This window comes from Hakea prostrata, chromosome 8 (assembly GCF_041222555.1).
Source record: "Hakea prostrata isolate BN-2017 chromosome 8, UWA_Hpros_2, whole genome shotgun sequence".
Lineage (NCBI taxonomy): Eukaryota > Viridiplantae > Streptophyta > Magnoliopsida > Proteales > Proteaceae > Hakea > Hakea prostrata.
This window is the reverse complement of record NC_142607.1, coordinates 41,300,755-41,328,631: the sequence shown is the minus strand read 5'-3', so window position 1 is coordinate 41,328,631 and position 27,877 is coordinate 41,300,755. Positions and strand designations below refer to the sequence as shown.

Below are 27,877 nucleotides of genomic sequence, written 5' to 3'. Positions count from 1 at the left end.
CTGCTTTAACATCAACCTAGTCTTCCCCAAGATAAACAGAAATATCAATGTACAAATCAAATCCCAAATAAAATTTCTGATCTACTATCATAATTAGACTTTCAAATAGAAAACCACACCACGCATTGATGCCATCCTAAAAAATGTACAGGCAGAGACTATCCAAATAAGGTACAACAAGGTTGGGTTGGTTGGGCTTCTTAAAACCCTAACCCTAAATATCCTAACTAACTAATTTGGCCTTAATCTTAACCCTGATCTTGACCCTAACCTTATGCTACAAGATTGGACTAAGTTAGACACTCAAACTAACCCAATCCCTGACCCAAACCACAAAACAATAAAACATGCATTCCATGTTGTTGCCCTGCTTTTACCAAAGTAACCTAAAAAGTGATAGAATCAAGCTGAGCTAGGTCAAACTCACCCTAGTCAAAAAAAGATATCATCACGTCCAAGTGCAAGTGGTACATAGTTTTCTCCAAATTGTGAGACTGAAATGATATAAAGTACTGTACCAGGTAGGGTACTTGTAATATACCCTAAATAATAATTCACAACAAGCTGCCCACTGAAGGAAATCCACCTCAAAATTCTAGATGTATTATGAGATTACAAACCAGATTGTATTACACTACAACAAAGAACGTAAGTGTTCATCCTCTGACATAACAAGATGAAAATCCTCCAATTAAGCTCCGACTGTACAAAATACATGGCTAAAAATCCAGTAGTGTAAAATTTTATTTAACCACAAAACAAAACCATGCACTGACAACTGCCATTAGGTACGAAAATCGTACTTTTGGATCTCTTCAACAAAGATGTTACATTCTCCTACGACAAGTTGCCAAAAGGAAACCCAACACATGCAACCAATGAACACAAGACTCATCTCGTCTGAAACAGACCTAGGAAGTTTCTAGAAGGCGATAAATTGTGATTTCTTGTTGCTTGAAATACCGTCTGTCTTCTTCATCCACAATGACAAGATTCAAATAATATTTCACACTGAATTTGTTGTTGATGTTGCGATATGTTGGTGTCAGTTCATATGGACTTAGAAACAACCTGATTGGTATTGATTCTCCTGTAAAAGCATGCAGGACATGTAAAACAATCAGTCAACAGGAAACACTAGGACCAGCAAATGTAGCTACACTGAAGAATCTGACCGATGTGTCTCATACATGGATGAACAGCATAATGTAGCAGCCATCCAACATTGGCCAAATGATGAGAGCCATAAAACAGTTAATATGATCGAAACTATCTGAACTGTTTAATTGAATTAGCATGTTTGGACAACACTTCCCAGCTGCTGAGAAGATTCATAGATGGTTGGGTTGGTTAAGATCATCCAAACTAGACCAAATTTCAATAATAGATCCAAGTGGGACTCATCCGATGGCAGATTTAAGGTGCAATGCACATCTGTGTCATATATTGCCCAATTGCTCTTATAATAATATAGACTCGTCTAACCACCTCCCCACATAAGGAACATGACTGCTTCACAAAGAGGGGGAAGGGGGGCGCAAAACCACTGGAAGCATATATAGAGAGCACCAACATACCTCTTACAGGAGCACCATCCATCAACTCAAATTTAGCAAGGGTCTCAGTCTCAACGTACGTGTTGGGCCCTGATCCTGTCGACTCTCGGCGTCTGATCTCAAGCTCCATATTCTTAATCTTGATTCTTACAAGAAGGAAATATATTTTGCCTATTATAACATCCTTCAAATGATACCTGACCGTGATAGTCCAACGACATTAGGAAGAGATCATATCATTTGAAGCAGATTTACTGAGAAAAGGATCTAGAACAGACAGATGATGACAGAAAAACCAAACAAGATCTACATAATAAATCCAATGGACTTACTTGCTTTTTCCATACTCAAACTCAATGTGCAGGCAATCTTCAATTCCAACTTCCATCTACATTAGTGAATCACAACAAGCATTAGAAGCCCATACTTAATAACCAACTCAATTGACAGACACATAGAGCCTTCATTTAAAGAATTGAGTAGCAACAGCATGTGCAGTGACGTAAATAAAACCCATTATAAGAACTCAGTCCAATTATTCTTATGACGTCACAGTAACGACCATACTTGACTTTATGGGTGTCAATGGTTTGGTTCGGGTTGGGTTCAGTTGGGACTTTCCGGTTTTGGGCTGAAAACACCGAACCCAAACATGAACCGCTAGCAAAATTTTGGTTTTGGTTCGGTCTAGGGTTGGTTTCATTTTGGGCTAATAGTTTGGGTTCAGCTTGGATCAATATACCAACCCTTTATGAAACCATTTCAGCCCAAATTAGAAATTATATTTGGCCTTGGATATTGCCTCATGGGCTTGAGGATCAAATAAATCAACCTTTATATAGTAAAGTAAAACAACCTCTTTGACCTGTTTCAGAATTATACTAAAAAAAAGCACATGATACATCACATGCAGAAACATAGAAAAGTCATAACAAGTTGGGTTTTTTTAAGTTTTGGTTTGGTCCATTTGATTTGGGCTAACGGACCACCAACCAGTTGGACCAAGCCTACCTGAAACCGATAGGTTTTTCAACCCCCAACCAGAAGTCTGTCCTACTAGCCTCAGGTTGGTCCCATCTGGGTCTTACTGGGCCAGTTCAGTCCCTTAATTGACACCCCTGCCTGACTAGGAAAATAGTTGCCAAAGTTTTAGTTGATTTGTTTTCATAGAATACTAATTTACTTAATTCTAGAACTCGATTGACTCTTTTAATATCTAGGTAGTCCAGTAGAATTAGAAATTCATTTGGCTGTCATTTTCTTGGACCCAACCACAAGTATCAGACAGAATAAGCCTTTTCCACAACTTTATCAACAAACTACTCATGATGCAGATTCATCACTGAGCTAGTAGTTTTCATACAGGCCTAGACTCAGGCTAGTAGGGTCTTGTAAGCCCAAGTCCGGTTAATGCGTGAATAGGCACTTGGGAAATGTCTTAGAAGTCAATAAAAGAGCTGTAGTATGAAAATAAGAAACTCCATTGGCAAAAGGAGAATTCTTTGCTAGGAGTTGGGTAGTAGTTGATTCAATGTTAGGTTTGAGTAAATACTCTTGTTGGTGGGTGATAGCTAATAGTTCATTGATGTATTTAATTTCCATGTCCTTAGACTGGCTTTATAAAGGGAATAATGTAAGAGAATTGATCACCCCACTCATCAACTGAAATCAATATTTGCTTTTGCATGTCAACAAACATTTTTTTTTTCTATCAAGGTAGGTTGGCATTTGATCAAATCAATCCACCTTGCCATGTGAAGCCCAATCATTGTCCTTATTGTTCTCTCACTTCCTTCATATTGTACCTTCACTTTCTTCATCTATTAACAACTCTATTAGTGATTAATCTTCAGTTTTCAGTTACTAATCAGATGGGCCCATCTGCTTGAAATCAGATTTTCAGGGTATCTTTCTCATTTCATTCCGGTAAATTACACTTCAGCCTAGCTCAGTTCTGAACAACAGGCAGCCCCTATTTTGAACTACAATTCCAGCCTCGTTGTCATAATGTTATTCTAGAATTACAATTACAATATTACTCCTAGGTTTAGTTCTGTTTCACACTTGATTCTATACTATAGATAACCTTCAAATCTGGAATTCATTTACTGTGACATATCTTGATTGGCTACTGTTTTGATTGCTCAAATATTGTATTACACTAACTCGGCCTTACCCAACTAAATGGGGTCAGCTATATGGATCCATACCATCCAATAATCTCAATCTGAGATCTTACATGATTCAAGCCTAAACCATACATGTTTTCCAAATTCCACACTTCTTGTGGCATCAATTTGAGTATCCCCTATCTCTTTTAGTCTTTTCAATCCGAATCAAAACACTCATCTGTAATGCAGATCCCAAGGCCTAAATCGAACATGGTCATGCCACCTCAATTGACTTTCTCATAGCTTATCAAATATCAAGGCAAATTTTCATTAAGCACCAATGTGGTAATATCTTGATCCTTCATACTTTTGCCAAATAGGACATATGCCTGATGGATCAACAAAAGCAGAACTAGGTCAACCCACAGAGCCTTATCACAACTAAATGAGATCAGTTACAAGAATCCTTTTCTCCTCTAAAGTCTATTCAACATGAACCACATTAAATCAGGTGATCAAAAAACCCATTCACAAGTACATGATAAAATAATTGTTTCAACAGTTAAACCAGCCATATTAAGAGTCAGGTGATGGGCCAAGTAGTATTATGATGTGAAGTTGGAAAGGTCTGTGGACCGCCTTTCATTTAGGGACTAACACTTGCAGTTGCAGAAACCAGAAACAATTCACAAATTCCATTTCAAGCACCCTCCTAGGCTCCTAGTACCTAGATGTCTTATACTTCAACTTGGTGCAATTGCACCTCATAATCTGAATTTTAATATAACTTCTGACAGTTAAGGAAAACAAAGAAAGAAAGCTAGAGTTTGTTAAATATTTACAAAGAATAGTTACTGACCTTTATGCTGTTATTGATTGATGGAAGTGGAGTGTAGTTGCGAACCTGACAGAAACGTTGCACAAGTAACAGCCATATTTCAGACAACTCTTAAATGTATAAAATCTAATACTTATAGATAGCCAAGGAAATAGCATTCACAGTAAAAGCATACTTTCTTTTGGAAACAATATCTACCAATAAACCCTATCTAGTTGAATGCATTAAAATTGTTTCCATTGTACACAGAACTTATACAAAAAGTAAGTGAAATTAAAAAATAACTAACTCTTTAGACTAAATTTTGTTTCAACAGAAGATGAGAAAGTAAAGGAGACGTATATATTTCCACACCACCCTGCAAATAAAATTATAAATAAATAAAGGGGCCAGAGGTGGCCTGTAGAACCCATCTCAGGTTCAACCCCAACGAGTTTGTTCATGCTTCATGTCTAACAGGTCTTTGAACTATACCAGTGACAATATAAGTCACCAGCTTACAGTCTATCTGATTAATATCTTCAAGAAGTCTCGCAAGCCTTTATGAATTTCCTGTAGCTCAACTAGAACAGAACTGCTCGTCCTCTGCTCTCATGGCCCTACAGAACTATTATGGTGCAAATTTGGTTAAATTATAGTGGGACAAACTTGGTTGATCATGGTATGTGACTGGGTAATTTTGTAATTTGAATCTTTTTTGTTTAGATGTACATTATTTTTGTTTCTTAATGAAACTGCTCAGAACTGTTGTTCATGTGAAAACTACAGTGTTTACTGCCTAAGTACCTCTCCATGTATTGTCTTCAGTTCGTTTCTGCACTTAATATGTGTTCTGGTTCTATTTCTTCCTTTCCCTTAAATATATGTCACCTGGACACAGCAAAAATAAAGGGAGGGGAGTTTTTTCTTTTTCCTTTTCTTCTTCTTCTTCCTTGGTGTTATGGTTTTCTTTCATTTCTATTGGTTAACATTAAGTGTTGTATGGGGGTATTAGCCAAGGGCATGAGGCTCCACTACTGCACGGTCTTTTTTTTTTGGGTTGGGGGGGGGGGGGGGCGGACATATGTATGCCACCTTATTTCAATGGTTATGGCTCTTGATTAAAAATATTCTGGTGCCACCTCTAAATTCTGCACTTGTATGCTTCTGCTTCTCCTCTACCTCGTCCCTCTCTCTGTCCCTTTCCTTTTAAGTACCAGATCACCATTTGTTCTTCATCAACAAATTCATTGCACATTGCTAAATTCTTCTAACTACCTTTCAGTTGGGGAGCAGAAAACTTTCAGTGACATTCTGGTTGAAGGTGGAACGAATTTTTGTTGCCATATCAGTATATCTTTGAGTTGCACAAGAATATTCGTGGCAATAATCAGAAATTTTTCATTTTCACTATTGCTTTGATTTTGCCTAGTACATTGGACTGCATGTCATCATACTATATGAATTTGATGAATTAATAGACTGTGTACATGTGCATGTATGTTCTGTTTTACTAATTACTGTGCACTCTATTCGGTTCTTGGTTGGTTTCTTCGTGGAATCTGATTTTCTAGTATTTATACTGAATTTTGCATATCCGGAAATGATTGAATGAATTAATTGGATTGATTTGTGATCCAAAATCCTCCATATTTTTGTCCATCCCAATCGCTTAATTCCACCTCTTTTTTTAACAATTCTGAGAAGGGATCATTATGGGTGAAAATGATAATTTTGGTGCAAATAGTGACATAGAGAGTCCAAGGTAGAAAAGGGAAAATCCTTCCAGAGGATAATATGCTCCATGAATGCAGGCAGCTACACATGTATAGTGAGAACAAAACCAACCAGCACATTTCATGAAAGATGTTACAGTTTAGTGCAATAGGAGCCTCAGGAGTTCCCCATTGAGATGGAGGATCTAATCAAAATGGATGTGGAATCATCCCTTAGTTACGAAGTGTAATAGGGTTTTTATTCCCATCTGAAAAACAGGTTATGGGCAATGCCCTCCTTTTCTTGGAATCCCCTCCCCAGCATTTTGGGGGGAGGAGGAGGGGGCAAGGGTTTAGGGGGACTGCATATTCTGTACTCCTTTTACTCCTATATTACAAAGCTTACTTATCATTAAAAAAAAAGGACCAATAACCTCAACATGGCTTACCACAAAGTCTTGACTTTCCACTATGTTGCTGACATAGTTACGACTGATGGTGACTTTTAGAATATACCTGCAAGTGGCAAGGAAATCAAATACTTTGAGCTAACAGAAATCCTCAACTCCAATTCTTTTGAATATTTATTAAAGCATATAAATCCAGTTAGACAAAAGAGTCCAGCTCAAAAGCAATATTTGCATGCTACCATTGAAATACCATAGATAGTAATGAAGAATATCCGAAAGATCCTCAATCAATCACCCCTCACCCTCCCCAAAAAAGAAAATTGCAACTTCTTTCTATAGATTTTTTTTTTTTTTTTGGGGGGGGGGGTTGGAAATAGAAATGCAACTAGACAGAAACTACATTCACCAGCAGCATGTCAGACCAATTAAGAGGCTCCTGACAAAAATATGCAGGCAGGGGGCAGCATTATAATGTTTCTGTGTTACCAATACTGACAACAATAGTCTATCCAAAAGAAATTTTAATAAAGCAAGAAGGATTCATTCTACAATTTTCTTGAAAATATGTATGTGCTAAAAAAATATAATCTTAGTCAATTCCTAACTATACAGCTCCAAAGAAATAGGCAAATTTGGATGGATATCCTACCTAAGTCTCACATTGACCCCGTTATATGACTCGTATGGCATCTCAACAGTAGAAAATTCAAAAGGATATCTTTTCCTTTCATAAATTTCACCGGGCACATCAAGTTCACGCACTGCACAAGAGAATAACAAGATTCAGGAGTCATGGCAAATCTCCAGCCTACTCAAACACTGGTATCACAGATAAACAAAAACCAACATCACTAAAGAAGTCATAATAAGAACGACGTTCAACACATAGGTCAGACAACTCCTAATTATGAGCAACAGTTTCTTGATATTCCAAATTTGTTGCACATTTACCACGTGAAACATCTTATTCAACTTAAAAGCTTATCACTGAGCAAAGATAAAGTCAGACATATTTAGAAAGCACTGCACCACAAACAAAAACACACTGAATCTTTATTCTAATAACTAAATCCGTGATAGTCAAAAATATTGAAATCAACCGCAGAAAATGTAGCTGAAGCAAGCACTTCAGTCATTAACAAGGTTCAAGATTTCATTTCATCTCAAGGTTTCAGCCACCTGGAGACCACCAAAATCTTGACATTTCAGTCACCGAAACCTGGTACAAATTCTGCCAGGTTTTGGTGGGTTATATGCATTTTATGGGTCTAGTTCTTTATGGACAACCTTTAGAGCCTATAAACACATATCAATATGGTTAGTTTGGTTTTTTCTTTTAAAAATAAAAATAAAAACCAAAAAACAACACGATTTGGTCTTTTGGATTTTCACTCTTGTTTGTGTCTATGGCTCTATGCGGTCAAATCTGAACGTATTTCTACAAATCTAAACATTTTTTTAAGTATGAATTCACATCCATGGGAACCCTATTTTAGGCTATAGTAAATAGATAAAATGTTTCAATAATCATACTTTAAAAGCAATTGCCTAAATAGGTGTTTTATATTCAATCTTGGATAGCAGTCAGCTGTTGAATCATCAATGTATAATTCCAGAGATTCCAACCAAAATTTCGACGAAATTCCAGTCAATCAGTCAATTTCGGTTTGCCGGTATGTTTCGCTTCAGTGACCTCAAATTCAAATGCTTTTAGCAAATATGCATTATCAAATGCTTTTAGCAAATATACGACTTTGATCAAATAAGAATAAATGAAGAGATCATCACAGACCTGGATATCTCCCCACCATATCTCTTCCTAATTCAACACTTAAGTTACAAGGAGGGTATCATGTGGGTGTGGGTGTGTTTTTTTAATATTTTAAGATGCAAATGTTTATTTAATTCACTGATGGTGTATGCTCAACATAGGAAGCATGCCAGCAGAACAATATTTCCCTACTTAAGTGTTCTGGGACTTGATAAACATATCGCAGAACTCAATGACCAGCTCATAGTTAAACTTGTCAACAAACTGCTTAACTTCTTCAAGGCTCCAGGCTGGTCATTGAAATCTTCCAAAAGGGAATCAGTTCAATGGGTGAATCCACCCCTGCTCAACACTGGGTTACCAGTAATACAATGAAATTGAATACGCAGGGAGCTCAACTCCTATTAGGGGGAAGCAGAAATTTTCTCTATGTGCATGATATCTAGTTGTTTTGCCACCAAACTGTTTCTACATAAACTAAATCTTATCTATGTTTACATCTTATTTGGTGATGCAGGATCATCCTCCCAAATTGCTTATATGGCACAGTCAAGATGCACCGGATTACATTAACATGAATCAGTTCTAGAGGGGGAGGTAATAGGGGATATGGATGGGAGGAATGAATGAGGCAGATTTGAAGGTGGAGGATTGGGGAAAACAGTGGCTGGGAGCAAGGGTTTGCAGATAGGAGAAAGGGGAGGGATATTCAAGAGTGCGGTGAGGTTGCTGTGCAAGATGGGGCATTGAGGGGACATGGAAGAGCAGGTGGTGGCAGGAGTTGTGGCAAAGAGGATGGAGGAGAGCTTTGCAGAAGCGGGATTAGGTGGGAGTTGAAGGTAAAAAAGTGGACATGGGTCAGAAGGGGATTAATAAAAAAAGGTAGGGTTGGTTGGAAGTTGGTAGTTGCAAGGGCAGTGCAGGCAGCTGACTGGTAGAGGGATTGAAAGGAAGTGGAGGAAAGACAACAGGCCATTGGTAAAACTGGAAACATTTTCAGATACCAAAAGAACTGGCTAATGAGCAACCCTAAACATAGTTTTCCAAAATTGAGGTACCCAATATAGTTTTCCAAACAATAGGGACCTCCTGTCCTACTTTCTCCTATTAGACACAACTGCATCAGAAAACAAATACAGATAAATGGAATTCACCATTTCACTAGACAGGAACAACAGTTTATATCATTTAGGTATTGAGATACTCACCAAGGGATGTGAAGTCATAGAAATTGCCTCTGTCAAAATATAGCTCTGCAAATAAAAGAAATTTCAGTGATATCTCACAACATAGTCTTAATGACATAAAGACATAATTGAATTTCCAAGAAAAGCATATAAAATTTATCCCTACTTTATATTCAATAACCAAACATGTCCATTAAGTCCATTATATGCTCAATTAAAAAGTTACGATATCCAAATTCCTAAAAATAAATCATGCAATGACCACCACAATACCTAAAAAACTTTACCATTTCTGCTCCTAAGCATGCAGATCGACTAGGAAGATTCACAGCGCTACTCCTCCTAGCCCTTATATTCCAATGGAGCCACTGACAATAGAATAAATTATCTCCCCAACCTCTCACAGGGACAGATTCTTCTACCACCAGTGTCTTACCGTTCTCACCACACCACTACCACTGTCCACATTTGAATCCATATTAGCATTATCAATATCAAGATGAACATTGACCATTCATTCCTTCTTTTATGGGGGATCAAAGGTGAAACTTTTGGGAGGGGAGTAAGGGTAAATAGAGAACAAGTACCGGGGAGTAATGGAAATTTTCTCTATATTTTTATACATTAAAACAAACAAGTATTTTACTGCACTTTTGGTATTCATGCGATACATTGACAACTATGCTTGTGGTACAGTGATAGACTTAGGAAAATGCACGAACATTACCATTGAAGCCATTGTTCGCAAATTGGGACTAAAGATGGAAACAAATCTGAATCCATTCAAGGTTGCATGAGTGAAGAACACAAAACTCAAACTAAACAGTGGATGTTCACTCACATATTCCAGTGATAGATCGCTCGATCAAGTGCAATGTGATGCTTTTCCTTTGAAAATCAGCCAAATTCTAATGGAGCAACTATGGCAGTATGACAAGAAAGCCAAGCAATTGGCTACAAGAATACATATTCATTTCAGCATGATGGACTTGAGAAGAAATTTTTCCCACAGAAAAACCTTTGTTCTATCGAAGTCAAGAAGACAGCTTGTAGATCCCACAATCTTGGACCTCATCCAAACTGGACAGTGTGGAGTTCTTTACTAGAAAAGAGAGCTGCTGCAATAGCCTCAGCCTTACTGGACTCACATGACCCCCTTTTGAAGTCCAAACTAAGGCTGGTCTTGAAACTTTTTCCCGATCTGGCAAGGGGTGGTAGTATAGTAATTTAAGAAGCAATATTTTAATTATTTTGTTTGTGTAGACTGTAGATTACATTTCTTTTGCTTAATTTGCAAGTTTTTCTTCAGTTGGTTTCTATTTTATATAGGGTTCTATCTCTACACAAGGATTCTACCATTTAGTCATTGTAACCACAAAGTGAACTCCAGTACAAAGATTTGAGAATTGGGTAATGAGCATCAAGGAGTTCCCTCTCTTCTCCCTTAAGGCCCCCAGCCCCTTAGCAGCTCTGGTTTCTCCCAATTCCTTTTCTCAACTGGCCCTCCACCACCAGTTTCAGCAGACTTTTATATCCTACAACTAATGTTTCAATTTGTTGGATATACATTCTAACTTCCAGTCATTTCTTAAAGATTATCAGCTTAGTAAAATAATAGTAACTACTAAGTACAATTGAATTACAGAATGACTAACAAACTCAGAACAAGAAAACATGAAGAATAGAAGCACACCTATCTGACCAAGGAGCTCAATCTTCACACCATTGTGTTCAACCTTCTTCCCTTGAAACGGTTCTAGAGAAACCTGTAAATCATATCACATAATAATTATCTTCCATCAGTGGAGCTGTTCTTAACCTAAAAATCAGAATCAAATTTATAAATACCAGCATGAAAAGAAAAACAAAAAGAATTAGGAAAAACAAATAAAAGTCATAGCTCAAATACCTCCCCCACAATGTTCTCTTGGCTCTGGAAAAGGGGAACCATTACAGTTTGACCATTTTCCTTCTTTAAGGGAACCTGTGAAAAATAAGAAGTAATAGATGAGGGCCTACATTGATAAATATTCCAGCGGAAACCCAAATCTACAAACACAAATCCCATTATGGCCCATGCTTATTTACACCAAAGCTAACAAAAAGTACAGGACTGTCAACCCTATAATGCACCACCAAATGAATTATTAAAAATAAAAAATAAAAAGACAATTCAAATAGAGATCTAGTATCAAAAAAACAGAAATAAGATGCCACTTCTGCTCTGAGTGTTCTTGCTTCCAACATAGGAGACAACCTGACATAGAACAGAACAGTCCATCTCTACAAGTTGCAAATCCAAGAGGGATAAGAGAAAAAGCAATGTTCAAACTAAATTACTTTATGACACCTCAACAAGAAACCAAAGTAGCAGAACATTTTGTGCTCTCTAATCAATTTAAATGAATCCACGATCACAATTGGAAACCAAGGTGGGTCCGAGTACCTATCTGTGTAGAATAAGGGAGATGCATAAGACTTGGAACCAATTCTTGTACAAGAATCTGATCAGTATTTCTACAGAGATGGCAGCTACAATAGCCCAGTTGCCACCTACAAACTAATGGGCTGAATTCCACTACCTTGTTCAGGAGTACTTTTCCCCTCCTAAATAGAATGTCAAATAACCAGTATGAGAGTCTCAAAGGGATTGTCTAAGAGACATGTTCCAACACTCTATTCCATTTCTAATAACAACAATTCTTCCGTAGTCTTTTGAGGACAGATGCTACTCAAGGGGGGTTGTTTGGAACCTCTACTTTAAAGGGAACTTAGGGAAATGGAATTGGGACAAATTCAAGCTCTATTTCACGATATTCAAAATGTTTTCTTAGTCAATGACCAAGTTGAAAAAAGAATATGACTCCTCAATAGTAATTGTTTATGTTCACCACTTCATTTACATTAAATCTTTGTTTCTTGCTACTGGCAACCTTTCTCTGCCAATAATGAACTTATAAAGCAATATGGAAAGACAAAATACCACTGAATTAAAGGGCTCTGATTTAAGAGATCAACCATAAGAAGGTGTTAACTTGTCGAAGTGTATCAGATGACAAGTTCCACCCTCAAGTTTGTCCACAAAATGGCGAATCAGCTGATCATTTATTCTCGTATTGCTCTTCTGCTCAACACATTTTCATTTTTGGACGTTTCAGATTCTCTGAGTTTCCTCAGAAGAAAACAAATGCTCACTTGAATAACACTTCTCTCATTTCGAAAGGGAAAATTCTCTGGCAAGGTATCCTATTGGGCTCATTTTGGTGCATTTGGGAAATGAAGGAAAATGTATTTTTTTTCTAGAACAAGCAATCAAATGTTGAGGAGGTGATCGAAAAAATTTTAAAATTAGAATTGTGCATTCACAAAAGTTGATGGTGGATGTTTAACAATATACCAGCACTACAGCCTTCAAAAAACTAGTCACCCTTTTTACAAAGGACAGATGATAAAGAGGATAATTAATGGCAGTCTCCTCCTTAAAGAGTCCCAGACTAATGGTTGTTCAGTATAAATCCCTAGACCTTCAGGTATCAGTGGAGTAGTTAGTTTAATGGGTGAACGGGCAGTTAACATATTGAGCAGAGGTAACGGCTCTTAAGACTGGCAGGTTGTTTTTTATTGGTGACAAAAAACAATTCATTACTTAACTGCACGTAGAAAAGATTAGACCATTTAGATTATCCCAAAAGCCTGATTGTCAAGAGCGCTTGAAGCCATGTTTGAAACCATTCCAACATAAAATAATAGTCAAATTAAATGGGGCATCCACCGACTTCTTTAAACAACAACAAGCCTTGTCCCAACTAAATGGGGTTGGCTACATGGATCATTGCCTTCCAATCAGCTCTATTTGAGGCCATACTAAATAGAAGGCCTAAGCCATGCATGTCTTTTCTCACCACTTGTCATAAGGTTATCTTACATCTGCCCCCTGCTCTTCTAATTCCTTCAATCTGGATTAAATCACTTCCCCACAAAGGGGCATTTAGAGTCCACTGAGATTTAGTTGGTATTGGAAGAAGATCAAGGACAATTTGCCAACTACACCATATTTTTGAACATGACAAGAAAGAGGCTGTGCATGATCTAATCTATATTGGATGCTGATAATCTCAGCCTAAAAAAAAATGTCTGAACCTATCCACAACAAAGGGTGATCTCACAGCTATAGTCAGAGGATACTCGTCCAGTGTTATGAAATAGACGATGGATGGCATTATCATGCACTAGAAAAGACACTATCATCAGCATGCTACTCAAATAACTATACAATTCTCATGACAACATAGAAGTGCTAATGAGCTTGCAGAAGAGTTCATGGACCAAGGTTGTTAAACCTCACATTTGTTTGGGGAATTCTACTCTATTGTTATTGGTTAAGTTCTCCTTTGGATTTATTGGAGGTTCTTTTGTTATTCTGATAAGGGTTGCTTTTGCGTTTATTGAATTAGTCCTCCTCTGGAGGCAGTTTATGCTGCTGCTGTTGTTGTTATTCTTCTTGTTATACTCTCTATTCATATCACTACGTACTTCTCTGAACTTTCACTACCAATAAAATCTTACTATTTATAAATAAATAAATAAACAAAAAAGAGGTTTCTAGGTGTAAAGAGATATGTGTTCATTTGCAATGGTATTTTGACACTTTGTGTGTACTGACTGTAAAAGATTTATTTTGTACAGTCACATAGTACTTTTGACATTTTGAAATTATGCGTACGCGTACTCACTGTAATAGAACTGCTTTGTTCAGTCACATAGGTACTTTTGACATAATGAATAATTATGCAGTGGCATTTTTATTTATGAGAGGAAATACGCAAGAAACCCCGAATGGTGGAGAGAATTATATTTCTCTGAGTCCCATTCATGCTCCAGAAGGTTTTACAACTTATAGTATCACTTACTTTCCCGGTTGATACTCCCAATCCATACATACAATCAGCAGAATAGAGACCAGGGATATAAATTATTTCACAAACCTAGGATGTTTATTGAATCACTGGTCATGACGATATTAAAAACAAAAACTTGCAACATGATGAGTGGATTCATGTTTTCATCATGTATGGAACCGTGATGGTTGAATGCATTTATATTACTTCTAAAACACCAGAAAAGCTTTCCTTAAACCAGAAGATGAACATGCTAATCAGGATGATCTTAGACGGTACCTGCTTACGAGTTCTTCCATCAGCAAACGTGATTGAAATGTTACATGGTGGCTTGAAGGCTCCAACAAGAAAATTCTGAAACAAAAAGAAAAATATGAAATAAATCATAACATTTTAACTTCAAAAAGTCAAAATTTTATAAGGAAAAAAGAATGCAGGTCTGACAGTAGATGTGTGGGTGCATTTCTAGCATCCTTTTTGACCACTTGGCATGTGATTCAATCATATGGCCCGCTTTCTATTGCACAATTTATTATGTTGTTTCAAGGACATCGTTTCAAGGACAAAAACTAGTAAAAAGGTTATACTTTACACTAGTGAAAAGGCCATATTTTTCAAACAACTTCTGTGCTCTTTTTTAACACATGGAATAGTCATATTGCACAGAAAAATTTTGCCTTTCAATAGGGGAGGGTGCAGCCCACCTATAAATAAAATTCAGCCCCAACTAACCAGCAAAATGGAACATAATGCCAGTGGCACCACATGGGGGCTACCCCTGCCAGACCTGCACCCATCATTGAATTTATGATAAATTTATTTATCTCAATTAGAACTCACCATGACTTAGAATCCTAAATTGAATCCTTGTGACACATAAAATACCTACAATTACAAACATAGAGAAATTAACAACTTCAAGCAATATAGTTGTTCTAGATCAGTAATAAACCAAACAAAGTTCACAACAAGGACGAATAAATGTGAAAGTTGTAGACCAGTAACTCCAGAGAATGTGAACATCAGAGTATTATCAGCAGGAAAAAAATTCTGAAACTCAGCAACTGGAATGGACATTTAGAGAGAATCAGCACCTCAAAGGCCAGTTCTTCATCCAACCGAAAACATAAATAAATAAAAGACTTTGTGGTTTAGCACCAATATGTCCATGGAAAGCATGGTCCATATGGTGTCCTTTTGAGTCACTTTTGTTCAGTCTGTTCAATAGGTCAAAGTGCTGAAACCATTTCAGTAGCCGCCATATCCCAATAACATGGCAAACTGTGTTTTATGCTAAACATACCACATCAACAAAGGATATGGTGAGTGAGACATGAACTAGCAAAGCTGTCAAAAAGCTGCATAATCACCCAGGTTCTGCTCAACTAGTAGTGAAAATTGATCTGCTAGGATCGCAATCGCCCCAGTGGCTTACCCTTAACATTGTACTTCCTATGTGCTGAACAACTTGGGGCCAGACCTTCTTTTCAACAAATGCAGGTAAAAGGTTCATGTCTTATGCTACCAAGGAAGTAATAAACCCTAATTCATAAAGAAGCTAGAGAATGTGCTAATTCCACACAGCTAAGTATGACAACAGACTTACAGGATCAAATAGGTAACCAGGTTGCAGATTAGGAGTCAAATTGACACCCCACCCCCGATCCAAACTGAGCCGGATAATTTTTCTTGCAGAGAAGGTCTCTGCAAATTTGGTTTTTCAGATCTCCCAACATTAAAGGGGCGAAAACTCATACTGGCTTCAAACGCCTCAGACCAGACATTTCGAAGGCAACTTTTTGGCTCTTTCTCTCAATTATCCTTAATTTGTGGATAAACTTCTATAGAATTGTTTGGTAAATCTTGCTTTATCTTTTTTTCTATTGATTTTATGGTTTCTTTAATTGATTGAACCTTCACTGTGCTTATACACTCTTCATGGTAGTTGGACACAACTAAACCATTCATCCAGATTAAGTAAACCTAAAATTAAAAAAATTAAAAAAAAAAAAAAAAAAAAGAAGCAATAGAACCAGAGGAACAAACATCTTCATCCACTGCACATATATTTATACCAGCATATAAACTTCAAGATTACATAGGATGCCAAATCTCATCTCAGAAGTCAAAAAAGAAGATCCTTGAACAGTATGAATCACATAAACCTGAAATCTGATATCAAAATTAAAATCTTCTAACATGCCATATGATCCAGCGTCTAGCCAGTCTCTAGAGAAGTGAATACAATTAAGGTCACAAAAAAGATAAATGAGCTACCTGTTTGAAACCAGGCTGCAGGATTGTTTGTAAGGACTTAGAAAAGTCAGGTTCTACTTCTAACTCTGAACAATGCCAGCTAATGTCAATAGAAAATTAGACGTGGTTATCAAAGTAAGGCAGAGAGAGAGAGAGAGTGATTCTAGTTTCAATTTCTTCTTTCAACTTTGAGAGTGACACGGATCTGACCAACCAAGGTATGTAGTTCTGTAAGCGTATTCAACTCCTCCTCTTGCCATATATCTTAATAGAGCCTTGCTGACAACCACAGCCTATTAGTATTAAATAAAGAGAGAAGGGCCAAGCTACTGAAAGAGAGGCAGTGAGAGGATTTCCTAAGACAATTAGGGCAAAGAAGAAACAAAATTTCAGGGTTTTAGGGTTTTGAGGGTGAAATTAATGGATCGTAGAGATTCAAGAGAGAAAGGAGGTCAGAAATAGGTAGAGAAGCCACGCCACCTATCATAGACGAAGCACTAACGGAGATATGTTGTGGCATGATAATATGAATGAGAGAGAGGAAGAGATCATGGTATGGAAACTCAACATTCTTCCTTTGTCAGTTGCAGTGGGGTGGACCTTCTGCACGAAGGCAATGGACTATGGGAATGCCACCCCATGTCACATGCTGGGAAAAAAATAGAAGAGCTAATTGGTCGTGTGATTCCTACGCTAGACACAAGAGCATAATTAATTATGTATTATGCAATATACGTTTGATCCCCCCTAAAAAAATTATAATCTTTGTCAACCTTCAATTTTATTTTATTCTTTATCTTCTTTAATTTAGATATGGCTAGTCTACATCTCTTTTGAAAACCCAACATGCATTCTCATCAAGTAGACGATAGCTGATATGGCTGCTATAGGGTTGAGTTTCAATTAATTGGGATTTCTTGGGGGAGAAAGAACCAAAGTAACAGCTTAATAGGGCTAGGATAGCTTCAATAGGATTGTCAAAACCGTGAGGATTAGGAGCAGCCCTAATTCTTAGATCTTGTTATAAGAGTAAGGTTCACTGACATCTTCTGTTTTTGGGGAATTCACTCACTTAAAAATGAAAGACAAAATTGAAGACATTTAACCAAAAAAGACAAACATAAATTTGAGATCTAAACAAGAGATTTGAGATTTGGTGTTGGTCAATTATCAATTAAATTTGTCAATAGTGGTCCATCTTTCAGCCCTTGGATCACAATTTATAGAAAATGTAGAGGGTTGGGGGCAAATGTGCAACATTTGGACCCCCCCCCCCCCCCCGGAAAAAAAAAAAATCATGTTACCTTCTCTTCCATAAATTTTGTGTCAAGCAAAATTTAATTTAATAATTTGATTTCCTGGTTTTATAAACTGTATTGTATTGTGAAGGGTCATGGTTGGAAGAGTTTAAAAAAAATTAGAGGTACTGATTCGATTATTAGAGAAGAAAAAGGAAAGCTGGATGTAGCCTTTTTAGATGGAAAAATGACTGTCACCATGTTTCAAGGGCATTTTTTCTGGTCAACAAAGAGCATTATGGATGAGTGTTAAGAATCATCCCCAATTTCAAGAAAAAAGAGGGGGTTTGGTTGATTTCTGTTAATGCATTTTTGAAAATCTTCATCTCAGTGTTTTAGATCAAAAGGTCCTCATGAAAGCGAGCTGCTTTCTTTGAGTTTGATGTTAAGTGTATATATCTTTTTTATTTTTAACTTAAGGTTTATAAAAATGTAAAAAATGCAAGTCACTGATCAAGTTGAATCCACTGATAGAGTCAAAGTAACCAAATGGTTTTTCAAGTGATTCAGGTCGAATCCACTCACAGAATCAGGGTTACCATCAGAGTTTTTCAGACAGACTCACTCGTCAGAATCAGGATAACCAGTTTATTTTTTTACGAATATGATCCTACAGAACCTAATTCCATAATTCCCTAGAAACACGATTCTAACGTTGACTCCAGGAATTGCTGAACCAAACACAACCTTGCAGATCTAGATCTCCATCCGTGAATTAACAGAGTGGGGAACTGTTATCAAAGAAGTAAAATTAAACAATAAGAATCAAATGACAGAACTCATAGCAACGCCCAAGTAGTTCTCCAAATTGGGGATCAACTCCTACCTATTACCACACTAAAACACCGTTCTCTTTTCCTCTGGAGACTGATGATCAGGTGCTTGATTATTCCAATATTCAAAATACAAATTATCAGGAATTTAGCAGCTGCACATGGTAAAATGAGCGATACCTAGGGCAAACGAAGTTATGAAATATAAAAAATGGATAAAATTTGGAAGGGAAAACACCATACCATGAAGCGCGAGTTTTTTTCCTGTGATCTGAAGGATCGAACCTTCTAAACTGCTCTAATGGCGTGTTCAGGAACCACGAATAGATCAGAGCACCAATTTCCCGAGAACGGTAAAGGCTCCCATGGTCACAGACGCCAAACCGAGACAGACAACTAGAGCAGAGAGAATTTAATTTTTCTTTTTTTTTTTTTTCTCAATTTCTATTTTTCTCTTTATTTAATTTATCGGTATACATGATATGGATTTTCTTATTTCAGTAGGGATAGGATGGTAATTCATTAACCATTTATCGAAATTTGCAAGATTTTTTTCCTTGTTTTTTACCGTTTGGCATGACAAAACCAAAGTTTTGGCCATCGAATAATACAAATCCTCTCTACCCAACTGTTCATTTCCCCGCCCTCACGCATGGACAAGCCTGGATATCACACACACACTTGTGTCAAATCCACTCTGAGCATGGGAGGATAGGTAGACGAGTTCGGATCAGCACCCCGTCAGGGGAGCACTCAACGGCTTTTCCACCACAAAACATGTGGGACCCATAGGTTAAAAACAATAAAACATAAAAATAAAAACATCATTCAATCCCTGTGGGCCCCTACATGTTTTTTGGTGAAAAAGTGGTTGGGGAGTACTATGTGCTCCCCTGACAGGGTGCTGATTCGGATTCTAGGTAGACAGCCAGCCTGGATTAAGAGGATCTGGACTCACTCTGTTTTAGCTATCAAAATCGACCACACATGATTGGCTCAGTTAGCATAGACCAATGGATCATAGTATGATGTCAATTTAAATGTCTTTGAGATTAGTGGTGAAATATGACCCCACATATCGCTTGAGTATGTAGTCAGGTTGTGTATAAGCTGGCTAAGATGAATCTTAATTTCAAATAATAAAAAAATATGTAATTTATCATTTTTATATAGGATAGTTGATATAGACATTATATTTTGACTTCCTTTTATCGAGAATACTATTGCTTTTCTTTTTTTTATGAAAAAAACTTCATCCACAGTAAGTGAAACAATCTTTACCATTCACTAACAAAACTTCAACTGTCACGGAACAGCTCAGTGTATGTTAACGAAGCTCCAACCACCATAAGTGGATGCAGGTCCTCAGTTATATTTTGGATTGAAAATAATATCAGTGTCCAATGCTTATTTATCCAGCTACTTCTTCTCTATAATTAATTCTAATTAATTATATCCAACATTCTTAGAACATTCTTAAAAAAATACTTCTTCTTCTTTTTTTTTTGTTCATTCTTAAAAAAAATACTTGTCTAAAAGACTTACAAATATTTTTTTGGTTTCAACCCTACAACCTCAAAAACTTATAAAATTGATTTTCTTCTACAACCTCAACAAATTTATAAAATTGATTTCCTATTACAACCTCAAAAAACTTATAAAATTTGATCTCCTTCAATATCGTATTAGTACTGAGCCTTCGAAAACAAGTTTTGACATTATATTTTGTTGTAATTTTATGGTTTTAAAATTTAAAATTTTATTTTTTGAATGGTAGGATCTTTTCCTAATAGACACATAAGTGGCCAAATAAGTGTTTCTTTTAAGAAGCTAGTTAGGTAGCTAACAAACTCGTCTTAAGGGAAGAGATATGTTATTTGGAAACAACCTTTAATGGTATCTTTTACTTCCCTTTATTATAAAGGTGACAATAATTTATTATTATGAAAAAGAAAAAAAAAACATTTATTTGATAAGCATTAGTTTTCTTTAAATTATGTCATAGAGAACGGATTGATGAATGTAATTTTTCGGATCCTATTGAGTGCACTAGTTGCAATGGAGGAGTTGACTGATCTTGGGGGGGCAAACGTATTTGTGACCTGTGTGCACTATTTGGAGCATTTAAATACTTTAAAGAAAGTGTGGACCACTAGTGGCACATTTCAATTCCTCCACTTCTTGTGCATCATTAGATGAATGAAGTACGTAACCATGCTCTCCACAAGAAGGTTGTTCATGCTATTTAAAACAAAATAAACGTTTATGATTCTACCTATGTTTGTTTTATATGATTGCCTATGATTTTATTATATTTTCAACCGTTTTAAGGTATTTAAATTATTGTGCAAGAGTTGGGGTTTTTGTTAACCAACGGAACATCTTGCAATGATTGTTATTCAGTTCACTCCACCTCTGCCTTGGTCGTAAAGTGGTCTTCTCTATTTATTTGATGCCAAGGATATTTTTCATTATAGGTCTCTGTTAAGCTTTGGTGCATAATTCTCTATGACATACTTTTGTTTCAACCTTTTAGGAATACAAGGTATCTAACTTGACTCACCCTTAACGGATAATGATTAAGAATGAATATGAATGAAAATATGATAAAATAAATAGGGAGTAATTCATGGATCGCGAGTTAGTTTTTAATTAGGATTTAACTTTTTATTCCTTAAAATTATGGGTTTAATGGCAACCATTAGATAATGATTAAGAATGATATCTATACCCATCATCTTTATCTTAAATTTTTATTTTTAACTTAACGAAAAATTATGGAAAGACTAATCAAAATTTTAAAAAATTCGGGGGACATGGCCCCTAGCCCCAATGTACTGCTCCAAGCGCCTAGTAGGATCCGTTTATTTTTAATTTGGGGGCCACAAATAGTGGTATTTCACATGTGAAGTGAGAGAAATAATGAAAAACTATGGGATTAATCAAAATTTTAAAAAATCCCAGGGGTGTGGACATGGCCCCCCGGCCCCAATGTACTGCTCCAAGCGCTTAGCTGAATGGATCTTACTAGGGTGTGCATCAGATGTGGTGGTGCTTGTGGTGCCTAATGTTGGATGGACGCATATCAATTCTATTAAATCTTAGTCGTAGGAACGAACATGTGCAGATTATACTAACTTATGTTAAAAGAATCAGTCTTTCTCTTTCGAATTGAACCATTCTTTTGTGCGACTAAGATTTAATAGAATCTATGTGGCACTCATCCAATGCATGAGCCTAGCAAGATCCTAGCTAGACACCAATACATTGAATGTACATATTTTTGCTGAAAACCCCTTGGAAAAAAAAAGTTTTGAATAATAAAATAGACAACTATTATTTTTCTAAATGGAATCAGAATATCGAAAGACAACCAAGATAACATCTATTTATAACCATCGCTTTTGTTGGTTACCTTGGACCTTACAAGGAGTCCTAGAACATTCTAGTGAAACAAAGTTGGGTTTCGTCTACCATAAGTTGAGTTATTTGTTACTTTGATATGAAATAAACAAAATATTGATAAGGAGAAATTGCAATAATTCAGAGAAGTATTTTGATGAATCATAACCCATCATTGGATCCGTCAAGTAATGGACTCTTCTTAAGAAGCTGATGAATTAGTGATGCCCTTTAGCTGCAGAGAATGTAGTGGACTCTCCATAAATTGAGCATAATTTTTATTTAATTATTTAATAATAGAAATTTCATCAATCTTTCAGAATAAATGTATACGCTCTATCAATGAGCTCATCGTCACCATGGATAGTCTCTAAAAACAAACATAATGAAAGGTAAAAAATCGAAATTAAAAAAAAAAAAAAAAAAAATATCTATCTCCACTTATTTCAAATTCCATGAATCAAGCCTTCCAAGTAAATTTCTAACTTCATATTGCCCATTATTTGTTCATCTCAAAACCTTGAATTCAGAATTTTAGTGTATATCGCAATTGTCCTTCAATGTCTATGGTGTATTGAAGCTTCATCATCAACAATCTTGATGGGCACTTTTCATGACTTCATGCTCTCTGAGGTTTATGGTGTAATTGAAGCTTCATCATCAACAATCTTGACGACACTTTCATGATTTCATGCTTTCTGCTTGAAAAAAATAGCTATATATCAAGTCAATAGTATTATTTAATTATCATCTGAAATACTAACCAGTTAAGATTATTTTAGATTACCTATAAACAATAAAAGTTCTTTTATGAAGATATTTGATATTAGATTACTTTGAAAAACAAATTAACAACATTTTACATATAATTTGACATTCTGATTTAACCAAGATTCAGTCCTAACAAACACATCATCAATAGAAAGAATAGACAAACAAGAAAAACAAAACAAAACAAAACAAAACATCAAGTAATGCTATGAACACCAATGAAAAATAGAACTTTGTGGCTGCTAAAACTAAATTATATTGACTTCATCAAACCTTGTATCTAGATTTTGCAGTTTTCGAGAAAATACAGTTAGGATAAATATTACAGCAAAAGGGTTAAAAGAAAAACTTACAAAATTGATTTCCTCCAACATCACAGGTCATTACAAGAAAGGGGAAAAAACCCTTGATATGAATTAAAGATAGAAAATGAAAATCATAGATTGTGTAAAAATCCTACAATTAACTTTCTTCTTGAATAGGTAAAACATATAGTTGGATTCATCATCAAAACATGACCATGTAAAAGAGGGTATTAAATGCTAGAATGTACTCTAATATGTTGTCTTTGTCACAAGTTTAACATTTATTTACATTCATTTTAATTGCGTGAAATAAATGTTCAATACATTATACACTCAGACTCTTTTTTTTATCAATTCCCTATTATGGCTATTTAAAAGAAATAAATATATGAATTCATTATTGGTTAAGAATGAAAAAATGGTTTGGTGACATTTGTCAATAATAAATTATGGAATGAAAAATAAGTTTGGTATATTCTAAGCAAGAGTCCTTACGTACGTAGTAATAAGGAAAAAATACAATAATTCATAGAAGTATTTTGAAGAAATATAATCCTCATTGGATCAAGAATGTCGATCCAAAAGAATCTTAATTTAAAAAAAAAAATCGAATTGTATTTGGTATTCATTGAATTGGTTTATAATATAATTAAGTTGAGCTTCATTTTCATTTAATTATTTAGTAATAGAAGTTCCATCAATCTTTCAGAATTAATGTATAACACTAGTTCCAACGTTCTATCATTGGGCTCATTGTCACGATGGATGATTTTTTTCAAACTTATGTACGAAGGGCATTTTGGTATTTTTATTCTCATTTTCAATTTTAGGTGTTTTTTCATTTTTTATAAGTCTTTGACATCTATTTTTATTTTTATTTTAAATAATTAAAAAAAATCTCAAAATTCATATTAGACTTTTTGTCTGTTGTGGATTATAAGTAACAAAATTCATTCTCCTCATTTATGCGTAAGTTCACTTACAATTTTTAAGTTAAAGTAAGGTGAAAATGGTGAATGCACATTCTTTTGGGCCTGTTTGGTTACATGAATCCAGATATTTTAAATATCTAGATTCATGAATCTGAGAATTATACCCGTTTGGTTGTAAAAATCTCTAGATTCATGAAATATAGAGATTCACCTTTTTACACTAAAAACATGAATCTGTATATTTATGGGTAAAGGGTGAAATCCAGAGATTTCTAAAAAACTATACATTTGCACATTCACAAAAATCACGACGATCAAATAGTTTTTTAGAATGAATCCACAGATTTCATTCCACAACCAAACATCTAATTTTATAAATTATAACTCCATAGATTTGAAATCTTCAGACTCATGTAACCAAACAGGCCCTTATGAAAACTACGTTTTTTCTTGCTTTTCTTGTTCTCAAACCCTAAATCACTTTGCCAAGAACAAACTACTTTGGAGATTTGTCAAAATCAATTCATCATCTCATTAGGTATTTCTTCAAAAAAAAAAATCTCATGTTGCTATTGTAGTTTTTGTAGGATCTACCCTAGAATGTTAGGTTTTTCTCTCCTCTAGTATGTGTTTCTCTCGTGTCGTGCTCTTCAGTCTTCCTTGATCTGTTTATTGTTTTGTCTTCCTTCTGAAAACTCTATTGTTTTTTCTTTTTAAAATTTGTTGTCATTTTACTCTGTAGTATGCTAATTATACTCATTGCTTCAGTATTTTACTCTAAATTCGACGAATTTTTAGTCTTCTTCGGTCAATGTTCTATAATTTTCTTAACTAGGGATTAAGGATTCGATTTGTAATGTTATGATCTGAGATATAATATCTAATGTCCATGTTTTTGTGATTTCTCGTGTGCAAGCAAAGGAGGTGAACAGTTTCTGATGCTATCGTAATTTGTGAATCTGTGTTGAAGTGGTTTGAATATGATTTTTTGTTGTTTCCGTAATGTAGTTTCCTCTTGCTCATCTTCATCGAGTTTCAAATCCAGCTTCACTTCTAAGGTAACTTTATATATTCTTCTGGATTTATGTAGTTGTTCTTATGCCTTTATCACCATTATACACTCTTTTTGGTAAGATTATCACCACTATACATGTTGATTAGAAAACTGCTCCTTGTTTTCTACCCATCTGACTTGTCTCATGCCATGAAAAAACTCAGGCTTTTGTGCCACAGCTTGATAGGTTGGCTTTGCTAGAAAATCAAGATTTTCTTTAGTCTTCTTGTTCCGCCATTTCCTTTCCTCTTGGTCTCATTTCTTGATCAAAGTATTCTTTGATAAAGTTCTCTGATTCTCCATCTTGTTGGTTTCATTTCTTGATCTCTCGTTAAATTATTTTTTCCCATTTGGAGAAGACAATTTTATTTTGTGATTTTCCTATAAAATGTTGGATGTCCTTTACAGGCATATTGCTATTTTGGCTTTGGGTGATGATTCACTCAGTGTATTGGATTCGTCAAATTCTAAATAGATATGCTGATCTATCAGAAGGGTTAGTGAGGTAGAAAACCCATCTGATTATTCTCTTTATTTTTGGCTCTAAGTATGTCAATAATGTTTTTATGTTTTTTTTTTTTTTGTCAATATATGTTGACATAATTAATGTAGAGTTACATACAAATTAAGTAAAGTTAATTCAACTCAATAATATCATTGGCTTGTTGCTGGTCTTCATTGTAAAGTGTTCACAATGTTGCCTTCCTTTGTGAAAGCTTGATTATTTTTCTTTTGGAACGATTTTTTATTTAATTATTTTTATTTAAGTTATTTCATGTTCATGCCCCTTGGTGGCAAAAAAGATATTCTTGTAGTCTTATTACATCTTACTTGATAACTTTAATTTACAAATCTTTAGCTCAATTGGTAGAGCGCTTGGAATATGAACATGTTTCAAGAGGATAATTTGGTTCAAATCCATCAAGATTCTTTTGTTTCAATTACGAACATGGATTAGATTGCTTATTACGAATACATTTTATGTATTTTAATATTAATATAAGTATTTATAAATAAAAAATGGGAGAAAATTAAAGTCTCTTTTTCATGCAAACCATATAATATTTTGAATTCTTTCCATAACATGAACATTATTTTTTCCGTGGAATCATACATGATTTTAGCACTTAGGAATAAGAAATTCTTACCTAGAGACGAGAAAATGAAAAGGAAACATTACCATATAACCCCTTATTTTTCTTACAAATATTTGGTGTAATTTAATTTTAGTAGATATAACACCGGAGTTATAGTGAGTGTTGATGTTTTCTTGCAAGGCTCATATTTTATGTGGAACCGTTCACCTGATATTTTGTGTGATGCAATATTCTTCTTATAATTAATTAATTAATTATTATAATTTGATTAATATGACATTTTTTTTATCATTTTTAATTCTCATTTTCTAACCAATTTTCATTTTAGCATACCAAACTTATTTTTCATTCCATAATTTATTTTTGACAAAGTCACCAAACCATTTTTTTCATTTTTGATCGATAATGAGTTGTTGTAATCATTTATTTTAAATAGGCATAACAGATAATGAGAATTGATACAAAAAAGACCGAAACAGAAAGAAAATAAATTTAAGCGAGAATGAAAATTTGGTATCCCATTTAGTTCAAATTCCATGAGTTAAGTCTTCAAATAAATTTTTAACTTGGAAGTGCCCATCAATTGTTCTTCTCAAACTCCTGCATGCAGAATTTTAGTGTTTATTTCAATTATACTTCAATGTCTATGGTGTAATTGAATCTTTCATCAACAATTTTGACGACACTTTCCATGATTTTATGCTCCCATTAAAAAATGACAATCATAAATCACATTAATCGTTTTATCTAATTATCGTATGAAATACCAACCAACCAAGGGTGATGTTAAGATTATTTTATGTTTTGTTTTGTAAACAATAAAAGTTCCCTTATCAAGATATTTAATATTTGAAGGGAAAAAAAATTAGATTATTGTTAAAAACAAATAAACAACGTTTTAAAAATGATTTGGTATTTCGATTTAACAATGTTCAGTCCTAACAAATGCATTATCAACAAAAACGACAACAAAGAGAAAGACAAAATATCAAGTAATGCTGTGAACAACAATGAAAAATAAAACCGTGTAACTGCAAAAACTAAATCATGTTGATTTTATCAACCTTTGTATTTAGATGTTGTAGTTTTGGAAAGAATGTAATCGAAAAAATATTACATCGAAGGGTTAAAAGAAAAACTTACAAATTTGATTTCCTCAAACATCACATTACATCTGATTATGATAAATAAATAAATAAAAACCTTGTTATAAATTAAAGAAGAAACAAAAATTATAGACTACATAAAATTCCTACAAGTTACTTTGTAGTCAAGATTCATCATCAAGACATGATTGTGTAAAAGAGGGTATTAAATGCTAGAATGTAATTGACATTTTGTCTTTCTCATACATTTATTCACATTCATTTTAATGGTGCAAAATAAATGTCTTGGCTCAATGAATAGGTAAAACTTGTGTGATAATACCCTAAACAAATTGAAAAAAAATTTAATTTTTGATAATATCAATAACGCCATTTTAGTACATGATATGGGTATATCTTAGATTATATATTAAATTGT

General features: G+C 34.9%; 1 protein-coding gene across 3 annotated transcripts; it reads right to left on the bottom strand.

Annotated features, from left to right (window-relative positions):
* Positions 1-572: 572 nt before the first annotated feature.
* Positions 573-19,238, bottom strand: LOC149007923 (vacuolar protein sorting-associated protein 26A). Of its 3 annotated transcripts, none has more exons than XM_089164597.1 (12): positions 19,036-19,238; positions 15,306-15,350; positions 14,745-14,819; positions 11,477-11,551; positions 11,261-11,333; positions 9,589-9,633; positions 7,259-7,370; positions 6,649-6,715; positions 4,527-4,571; positions 1,889-1,944; positions 1,578-1,753; positions 573-1,090 (listed from the first exon to the last, which is right to left on the bottom strand). In XM_089164597.1, the coding sequence occupies exons 2-12, from the start codon at positions 15,306-15,308 to the stop codon at positions 912-914; spliced, it is 906 nt and encodes a 301-aa protein (XP_089020723.1). In that variant the 5' UTR covers positions 15,309-15,350; positions 19,036-19,238; the 3' UTR covers positions 573-911. The 3 variants fall into 3 exon arrangements, with proteins under 3 accessions (XP_089020723.1, XP_089020725.1, XP_089020724.1); XM_089164599.1 differs by lacking the exon at positions 19,036-19,238 and adding an exon at positions 18,846-18,967; XM_089164598.1 differs by lacking the exon at positions 15,306-15,350.
* Positions 19,239-27,877: the final 8,639 nt, after the last annotated feature.